Below are 10,591 nucleotides of genomic sequence, written 5' to 3'. Positions count from 1 at the left end.
AGAGTGATATTCGCTGTTAAACATACATTTGTCCTGACATGGTCCCACATTGGCCATATGGGGAAGCAAAAAAGGCTGACTGATTAAATTACCCTTCCACTTCCCTTTAAACTTGTTCATGTTTTCACATTATCGGGCCATAATCTCACAAGTATGATTATCATTTTGCTATCATACATCATGCTTAGCTTTAAATGTCTTCATAAAAAAAAAAACACAGTGAGTCCAGACAACAAACAGTGGAAGTTAACGTTAGCCTCCTTACATTTGTACTAAACAAAGAGTGCAGCTGACAGGAATGACATTGATTTTTTTCAAGAAATTGGTCACAAACTAATATCCATCCGTTTCCTATCCCATGCAAGGTCGTTATTAGGCGAGAAGCAGTGGGACACTCTGGACTAGTTCGCCAGTCAATAAAATGGCTGACATGTAGAGACAGACAACCAGCTGATAATATAGAGTCACCAGCTAACCTAACAAGCATGTCTTTGGACTGTGGGAGGACGCTGGAGTACCTGGACTCCACACAGAAAGGTTCTGCCGGACCGAGGTATCAACAACTGTTGTTGTATTTAGTTCTGATTAAGTTGATTTCTGCAAAAGATCCCCAAAACCTAAAAAAAGCATTCTGAAACATTCATGTTAGTAATTGTGTACATTTTATCCGATTGTGTCCAGCTGATGAACGTTTGTACTTCAATCACAAATGTCAACCTCATGATGGCGCTAGAGCAAAGTCAAAATATCTCAATACATCATGAGATATTCATTTTCAAGGAACCCTGAATGTATTCAATGTGCAATGACAGAAAATTGTCATTTTAAACTTTTTACCAACAGTTGCTGCATGGTTTAGCGTTTAAGGCCCCTCGGTCAAAGTTCTAGTCCTCAAGGGGGCGGGCTGGGGATTGAGTCAGACCCTCCTCTTCTTCCCTGCATATCGATCTCTCTCTTGATACTGATTTATTTTAAACTATCAAATGAAGACACAGACATAAATAGAGCTCAAAAACACTTTTATCATGTCAGGGAAACATAAAAGACATTACCAGTTAAATAAAAGAAATTCACTAAGATTCAGACTCAGCATATGTACACTAGTCTAGTCTTTTACAGATTAGGTGGGAAATGTAAAAGGTTTTAGAATTAGATTCTGATTGGATCCCCATCTCCCTGGGTTGAAATAGTGTGACAAAAGACAAATACTCTTTTAAAAGCTTTTTCACTGATCATAATACAGCACGACAACATAATACAAACATGTTCCAGGACTCCGTTCTCTTGAAGGTTTTCCTAAACAAAACCACAGAAATAAAAAAAATAAAAAAACGCTTCATCTTCCCGGCCCTGACACCTGGAGCAGGACTGATGACAACAATCAGCAGTCTATGTCTTTATTTGGGGTTGTAGTGCAGGACGGACGCTTCACGAGCAGCAATGTGTCACCCACAGCTTAAGGGCTCAACACCGGTTTGACTCATCCGTGTTCTGTAAATACTGAGGCCAAGTGCTGGTGTGTGTGTGTGTGTGTTTAGACTTATGGGTTGTATATTGCGTTTACATGGCCAGGCCAGTGTTGCTCTATATACAACACGTGGATGAGGCAGAGTGTGAGTGTATCTCCAGTGTTACTGTTTTCCAGCAAAAAGTCAGATTTTATATGATGGATCAATAGAAAAAGCATCTGCACTTACTAATACTCAAATATTATTCTCAAGCAGTCCCTCTGTGTTTAGAAATGCATCCAAATATCCTCTTCTCCAGACTATTATGGGCTGAAATCTGAGTTTTTTAATTTAAAAGCTGAACATATACAAGTTCTGCTAAATTAATTAACTGAGAGTAACAAAGTTAAACATATTCAACATGTTTCTATGGAAATAGCAACAGTCTCTGCAAAGCTTGCAGCCAGTTAATAACTTATGTACAACATAAAAAAAACGAGCCGAGCAAGTCAATGATATATTTATCACAAAGCCGGGGCCCTCATGTCGTAAACTGTGGAGTTAAACATTAAAGAAGGAGACATATCAGGACTCAGCAGGCTTACTGTTGTTACCTGAAGAGTTCTCCCCTTCAAGGTCTTACTCGCTCTTCACAAGTAGACACACATATTGTGAAGTGTTTCATTTGGAAAGAATAATGAGCAAATAAAAAGCTATAGATGCAAGTGAAGTATTGGTTGGTGAGCAACGCCTTATGGTGTCAGTCAGGAAACACCACAGTAATGTCAAGTCTTTATGCGCTACATCACTGCCTACTTTACTTTACATTTAGTTTCTCTCATGGACACTCTTTTTTTAATTACATTTTGTTTTTTATTATTCTTTATATTTGACATGTTTTTAATTCTATTGTATATATTAGTAATTTCTTCTCATATTTTATTTTATTTAAGTACTTTAGTATTTTAGCTTGGTTTTTTTCTTTCGCACCAACACCCCAAGACAAATTCCTCGTGTATGTAAATGTACTTGGCAATAAAACTGATTCTGTTTCTGGTTATTGATTTGTTATTATGGAAACAGATAAGGATCAGTTTAAGTTGCACTAAAAAGCCCTTTGCTGATACTTCCTCATGCAGAACTAACAGATAAGAATGAGTTACGAGAGGACAGACCTGGAAATGTTACAGAGGTCTTTATTTTTAGTAAAAGACATTATCCAGGCTTCTTCAAGTGAACAGTACATGCCTTTTTACGCCAAAGGTTGTGTGTACTTTTGTACTTTCTGAAGAACTGGGAGGGTGGATTATTAGCAGACGGCAGTGAAGAGTGTTTCATAATCTTCACCCTGTTTCTGGAAGGTCTCCATGTGACAAGTAGTCCGTGTTTCCCTAAACAGACAGAAGAGCAGTTCCCTCACATTCAGAGTTTTCTTTGCAGTAATTCCTGCACAGAATGAGATAATCCATCACGAAAAAGGAAAAATACACAGAGAACACAACTGTAAGGTTATAACTGGAGAAAATTCCCTTTATAACACATCATCTCTCTCTGGATGGCCTCCTCTCCTTTTTGTCTAATTATAACATGTAGAGTATGTGTCTTGAGTTAAAATGTGCTGGAAACAAACCATCTCAGCCTGCTGGCAGACCCTACACTTGTTTATGTTTCTAATAGTAACACTGTGTTTTAAATAAAGTGTCAGGAAAGGACATGTTCTGTGAGTGGGAGCTCGCAGGAGGAGGGAAGCTTCAAAATGTTCTCCTGCTGTGTGCAGGCTGCAGGGAGTGACACAAGGAAGACAACACCTGCACAGAAAGCAGTTAAATGCAATAAATAACACAAAGGCCACAAATCAAATAATCATAGAAACACTCAAATCTCCTGGATTAAGTTTGACCAGTGCCTCCCATTCAGCCTCAACTAAATCACTGTTATTGATTGCACTGAAACTAGTTACATGTTTATAACTTTCTTGCCCTCATCCATTAAGAACAATGTGTGTTAGGGTATCCACTGTATTTAAAGATAGATTTGATTATCTTGACCCTGAGGAAAACCTCCTTTAAAGTCAGAATCGCTTTAAAATATTGTATTGTTTTTTGCTTATTTCATCTATAAACTGAACATACAGGTTGTTGGAAAGTTAAATCCATTTTGAGAAAAGGGACAATTAATTATTATTCTCAAAAAGAGAGAGTTTAAGTTTGTGCACGTATAAATTAATTTAAGCCAAGACACTAAATGCAAGACTCCAACGAAAATGTGGAAAAACAGATTTATGATTACTTATTGAGTTCACTTGTTATAGATTAACTTCTCTTTGGAAGAGTTTGGGGGAGCTTTGTGAAAAATGACCACGATGATGTCATGGTTATGTCATCTGTGTTATCTTTGAGACTGGAAACTATAAGAGATTGTTCTGTGTTACCACGATGTGTCGTTTATTTAAGAGCTTGAATGATAAAGGCATTTTCAAGACACCATGACACACAGATAGTCTCAGTGATGTCACTGATTGGTTTATGAAGAGGTGTTATGAAGACCTATAATGTTGGTCGCCATACTGGAAAATGCTTCAGCTAATCAAGAACCAGACAAAGAGGGGGAGCAGGATGAAGGTTCAAATGTATTCAAATATAGCCAAGTTTATTTTTAAGGTTCTCTGTGCTCACTGCAAATAAACCAGATAATTATGTTTTCACATGAGGTGGTCTTAGCATATTGCAAACCCACTTTAAAGGTGCATACAACCGCCTACTGTACCAGAGTGTTTAAGGGATCCAGTTTGACAAGATTAATATATTATACAACATACAATAGCAAAAATATAAGCAAATATATTTGTAAGTATCTTCATATACTGGTATTTGCAGTGTTCTGTTGGTAAAACTGGTGACACTGAACTGCTGCACAGCTTTTCCTGCTTTGTTCACGGTTAATTAGCTGGACCAGGTGTGTTCAGCCAATCAACATTTAATCAGGTGTGTGTGTGTGCTAATTAGGGAGGGATGGAACATTTGATCAAGCGTCGAGGCTCTCTGGGATCAGAAAAAAAACTCTACGGAAATGTCATCTCCAGCACTGTATGTTAGTATTTCAGCCAAGGGGCACAAGTCAAAGATGCTTGAGCTGTCACACCTTGTCATTTCCTCTAACCCGTACTGTTTAGTTTGTCGCCGCCTGGTGGCCAAACTAGAGAGTCGCAGACAGAGCTGAAGAGAGTGGAGGCACACGGAGCTCAGAGCATGTCGCCTCCTGTTGCTGTAGCTCACTGTGGGATCTGCTGTCGACCTTTCAGGCTGTGCACAACGCAGGGAGCTTTATTCAAGCGTCCTCTCGCTAAATGCAACCCCGAGGCTTGTCGGAGTGAAGAAGCTGCTCCGCGTCTGCTCTGATTCTGGAGGGGGGGTGGTGGGGGGGAAACCGGGCTGGTCTTTGCGGAGATTTTCTTTTTTGGACACAACTTGGCAGTGAAGTCGCTTGTTGGTCTGTTCGGAGCTGCTAGCAGAGAGGGAAGTGTGAAACAAGTGTCAAGAAGAGAGCAACAGATGTGTATGGGTGGAAATGCGGCCGGCTGAGGAATGAGAGCAGCAGCGAGGAACCGGCGGCCCTTCCAGCGGTTCTGCTGCTGTGGAGTCGGGCTGCTCGCTGTCATTTGGCTCACTCAGGTCATCCAAGCACCAGGTGAGACCTTTAGCCCGATATTACAACCTGCGCGCGCCCGTCTGCACGCGCGCATGCACAACAATTATACCTCCAGACAACATAAAATAGATGCTGGAAACTGAATTCCAAATATATTTGTAAAAACTTAGTTGAAAACACGCTTAAAAGTATAACTGGCCTACTATACAATCCGTTATAAATGACAGCTGCACTGTAGGATAATGATTGTATCCCACATGAAAAACAGAAATCCAGAGCAATTATTAAAATTGAGATAATTAGATGCTAAGTTTAAAGTTTGATTTCCTGAGTTAGAATCAAACATTTTCTTGAAGAATAATCTGGTCTCGTCAGAATCTAAAAAAAAAAATGTATGTAAATGTATAATGAAAGGGTAAAAAATATGTAACCTATGGTGTTAGAAAATGTTGAATAAGCATGTTTATTTGGTGTGTAATCGTGTGGTTATTTTATCTTCATTTTGAGCAAAGATCTAACATACCTCCCCTCTGATGCTCGATCTAAATATAGATATCATGCAGAAGGGTTCAAATATTAAAACAGAAATGTTTCAATTTATCAATCAAAATGTGTTTGCTAGAAATGACATTTAACATCGTCTAGGGAAAAATGCAGTCTTATACACAGAGTTCTGTTTGCCTGTGTGACAGCTGAAGCTCTGATCTAAATATTTTAATCTGGTTCATTGTTGTTGCTTACCATCTCCCAGCTTCTGTCCTCCAACTCACACTGCATGCAGGGAGGTGACAGGTTGTTGATTACATAAAGCAAACAACTCATTCAAACCTTGGCAAGTGTAAATCCAATCACTGAACAAGTTCAGTTACAGGTTAGTCCTGACTTTAACAGGAATTCAAAGGGTTTTTCACCAGAAATAGGCTACAATGTGCAGGATAAGGATTCATTTTTTTGACAGCCTGGCTCTAAATTTTCCCTTGAATTGAATCTGCTCTCAAAGTAGATTACATTTTTTTGTTTGTTTAAATTGACTCTTTGAGTACAATGCATCCATAAAAGGTCATGTAGTGTGAACTTAAAAGAATTCATTGAATTTTGTTGCACTTCATGTGCATACACTCTCCTCTTTTTTCTATAAAATTCATATGTACCCGAGTCCATCAAAGACCAGAGTAAGGGTTATTATTTTGTATGAAGTTAAAGATTTCAGCAGCAGTGGTTAACCTGACATCCAATCCCTCCCTCCAGCTCTTTTTTCTGTCATTGTCTTTGTTGGCTTGGTCACACATTGTCACACACTTGTCAGCTGCCTCAGCGTCAATGATGTTTTTTCTCTACACTCCATGCATGTGTTTTAATGACTGAGTATTGCTCTTTCAGGAGTGTGTTTGACTGAGGGGTTTTACCCTGGTATTACTTGCAGAGTGTCCTGGAGAATATGCCCTTTCATTAATATTTATACTTCACCTTTGAATTATGAGCGTGCAATCGACCAAAAGAGGATATTTGAAAGGCCAGCTCAGACTGAATCCGAAAAAGCACAAGGCAAAGCATGTGGTCTGCTGTTTGTAACAGGCAGGTTACTGTCACAACACTTGGTAAATAAAACATACTGTACCGTTCTGAAACCACTGCTTAGAGAACCTTTTATGGATGTGTGGATCCAACACTCAGCAGGCGATCCAAATTGTTGTGTTTGTAAAAAGAAAAGAAAAACCCCCCGATTGGATTGGGTATTGCAAAATTAGCAAATGTTACAAAAGAACAGTTTCTAAGAATAAAACTATGCAGAGGCAGCAAATATAACAGGAGACAATAAGAAGTATGATAAACTCAGACCACCAACATGACAGCTGAACTTACAGCACAGAAAATGAATTATTCATATTTTTGTTGTGAAACCTGACTGATGTTTCCTTTCTCTGATCGGGACCTTAAGAGTCAGGAATTTACAAGAGATAGCCGTTCTTTGTGTGTAAAACATGTGGAAACTGCAGTGTTGACAGACGAAGATCCCTGTACTGTACGTGTTCTTGTCATTTATGTCTAACAGCACGCTGAATTCCCTGAAGTTTACTGATAAAAGAAAAGTGTTTTCTGCCCAATTTTTGATAAATGACCTTTCCAAAATAGTGCAGCAGATGCTGGACCAGCTATAACAAACACAAAGCAATGTTAGCACAACTGTAATCCCCCCTCTCTTAACTCAGTATTGCTTTCAACTATTTTTTAAGGTTTATGGGGGAATGTTTTCCTCTATTTACTAATTGTACCTACAGGTAAACATATTGTTCCCTTCCCTTACTTATAAGCTTGTAATGCACCGCTGCATTAGCTATGTGGCCATACAGTCAGGTTTATCAGAGCTTTTTTTTTTTTTCACTGCAGCTATCACCTGTTATGACAAGAAACAATGCTGTGAGAGTGTTGAGTGTGTGACTGTAACGTTGTAGGCTGGATAACCTGAAGGAAAACTATAGCATGAACGCTAAAAGGGATGTGGAGCTAATCAGCAGAGTGAAAACGCTTTCTTTGATGCCTTCCAAAAGGGAACCAACCAAGCATGAATAAGCTGAAGGCAAGCTATTTGTATTTATACACCAGAATAAAACAAGAATAATAATTTCGGTCACATTTTGTTGTATATATAGTATTTTTAAAGGAAACTAAGCAGTGTTTGATTGATGGTTTGTTCGTTTTATTAAGTCATAGAAGGTATTACAAAAAGAGGAAATGAAGGGTGCTCCACATACACACAGCCACAGCCATGCACAAACACACAGTGCTGCCTCCTGGCTCCGGTGATACTGTCTCGCCTCTGTAACACTTTTGTTACTACCTCCGAAGACGGTCAGAAGACGGACCACTTCTTCCCCCCGTTACGCCTCTGCAGACTGAAGGCGAGAAGTCAAAGTGACGTAAATATCTCGCCATGTAATAGCAGTCTGTATTGGGCTTAAAAGAAGGACTGGGAGCAAGTGATGAAGATAAATATGTCTTTTTCTTTTAAAACTTAGATCATCAGAACAACCACAATCAAACTTCAGTCAGTAGTGAATTGTATTTCTTTTTTATTTGGGAAAACAGTATTTCTGATTTACATTATTCTGATCTAAGCTTTGAAGCCTTCTTCACACTGCACCTCCAAATCTGATTTTTAGCACATCCAGATTGTATGTCGTTTATTTTTTTGCCAGTCTGGACACAAGAAGAATGCGATTCAAATCTGATTCCCACAGATCGGCTTTAATCTGATCATCTTGGTTTTTAATGCGATCCGAATGTGTCTTCTGCGTCACTCGCAGTGTTAGACCATGGACACTAACAACGACGACCTAGATCAGAGCAAGAATAAAAACAAAGAAGGAGCAAAACAACAGCAGACTGCTCCACAAGATTTTTTTGTGTCAGAAATAGACACACTTCTCTGTGATCATTCACAGGTTATATTTTCTGGGCTTAACCTGTTACCATAGAAACCAATGTGGATCAGACGATGTCAGTACGGACAGGCAGATTGGATCTGGTCACTTGCAATTTGTAATGTGGACAGTCAGTCAGTTAGATCAGCTTCTGATCTGATGTGGGGAAAAATCGGATTTAGGCGGCAGTCTGAAGAAAGCCTTAGATTCCTCAACGCTGTTATTTTTTATTTTGAACTGTTTAAGATCAAATATAGATAGACATTGTGACATTTTCTACACGGGCTGAATATAAAAACAGATTTTAGAAGCACATGTGCTTACCTTGATAAAACACCAAAGAAAGAGGATTTCATTCAAAGATATTTACTACCACTGACTGCAGTCTCGCTTGTGTGGCGGTGAATCTGTTTGGGGTAAGAGCGCAGGAAGCCGGTCCGTCCAGTCAGTGTTTGATTGATGGGATCAAATGTCTTGTTTCTGCTATGATGGAGGCAACAGTGGTTGTACTTTCCTGAATGGAACAGATGATAGTTTGAGGGTTTGGAATTTCATGTTTGAAATGACTCTTCTTTCCCTCGCGGCCTTCAGAAATACAGAACTGTTTTTATGTGACGGTGGGAGAAGGGACACAGTTGTTCACTCCATGTGTTGCAACAAGAATTTTTTCCCCGTCCCACTTAAAAAATTATCCCAAATATCCCAACAATGTGTCACACAGAGCGTCAGCATGGAGGGCTCCCAAAGTTTGCATTATATAATTCTGTTGTGTAGATAGAGGAATAATGAATTATAGTACACACTTTCATTAATGCAATGGTCCAGTGTGTTTATGTTGAGGAATGTGGCAGCAGGATTAAAATATTTTCATACAAACACCACATCTCAAGTTTCAGCAGCTGTCGTCACTGATCCTTCTGTAACCTATTTCCTCTATATTTACATTCAAGGCCTGCAGCAGACGGTCTTATCTGGTGGAACAATAAAGTTTCAACAATGAATCACCAAAGTTATACGTAACTTCTCGTCAAAGGTCAGGGTGAAGACAGTCGTCGGGGCATGGAAAATCTGTGAGCTTGTTATCTTTTGGTTCAATAAAACACATAATTGTAGAGCTAAACCGTCTTGCCTTATATCACAAAAAGTAAAACACTGTCATAAAGTTTGACACTGGCCAAAAGGAGAGAGCCTGACAAAGTGTGGGAAACACTGTTGAAGGTAAACTACACCTGAACCAAACACTGACCTTGATAGAATCCAGACGAGTTCACCTTTCTCTCATCTAAGCAGTCTTCTGATGTTTCATCCAAGCTGTAACTTGTGGTGTTAAAAAATGAAGCCAATGCAAAACCACAGGGTATTAGTTAAGAAAAGACAAAAAAGAGTCAGTATATTCAAGTCGTTACTGATCTTAAACTGTCACCTTTGTCCCTGTTCTCACTGTTTAATACTGATTTTACTTGATCCAGATGAAGAGAGAACTCAATAAATTGATCATGAATTGTAAGTTGGCTCTTCTACAATTTGAAACATTTGTAACCTAAATGTGAGTCTTTTTGAGGTAAAGAGCTTGTTTTTTTTTCCTTTCTTCTTTAAAGTGATCATAGAGTGAGTTTATTGTTCGGTTCTGGTCTCAGCACCTTAAAGTCTTGATTTGTTCTCGGTCCTGACACTCTCTGGTCTTGGTAATGACTTGATCTTGGTGTAGGAACTCTTAACTAGAATCATTTTTCTTTTGTACAAGATCAAAGCTTTCGGTAAGTCAGTGTAAGACAGTCATGGATTTACCATTCAATCTTTAAATTGTCAAGAAGTAAAAAAAAAAATGTGTCCATGAAATGTTAATCTGAAATTATACATCTTAAGTAGAACATAGTTTTTGCTTCCCTTTTCAAATGCGACCTGATTTGGTTTGCATGCTGGAGCCATCCCTCAGTTGTAGGTGTGAAACTGGTGCAGAACTGTCTGTTCTGAAAGCCCTTTGAATTTCCAATGAGTGGAGCTCCTCTTGATGCCTCGACATGAAAGCCTTCACGTCTCCTCTCAGCCACGAACTGCTGCCCTCGTGAAATG

General features: G+C 39.0%; 1 protein-coding gene across 2 annotated transcripts in view; it reads left to right on the top strand.

Moving 5' to 3' along the window:
• Positions 1-4,466: 4,466 nt before the first annotated feature.
• LOC306831418 (sodium/potassium/calcium exchanger 3) overlaps positions 4,467-10,591 on the top strand; it is a 26,267-nt gene continuing 20,142 nt past the window's right edge. For both annotated transcript variants that reach the window (XR_013780082.1, XM_079355522.1), the window contains exon 1: positions 4,467-5,135. Coding sequence is in view for 1 of the 2 variants with exons in the window: in XM_079355522.1 (XP_079211648.1) it covers positions 5,033-5,135 (103 nt within the window). In the remaining variant the exon portion in view is untranslated. The remainder of the gene's footprint in view (positions 5,136-10,591) is intronic.

The sequence above is a fragment of the Symphodus melops genome, assembly GCF_947650265.1.
Source record: "Symphodus melops genome assembly, chromosome: 11".
NCBI lineage: Eukaryota > Metazoa > Chordata > Actinopteri > Labriformes > Labridae > Symphodus > Symphodus melops.
The sequence above is the reverse complement of the archived record's forward strand: the minus strand, read 5'-3'. Positions and strand labels throughout refer to the sequence as shown.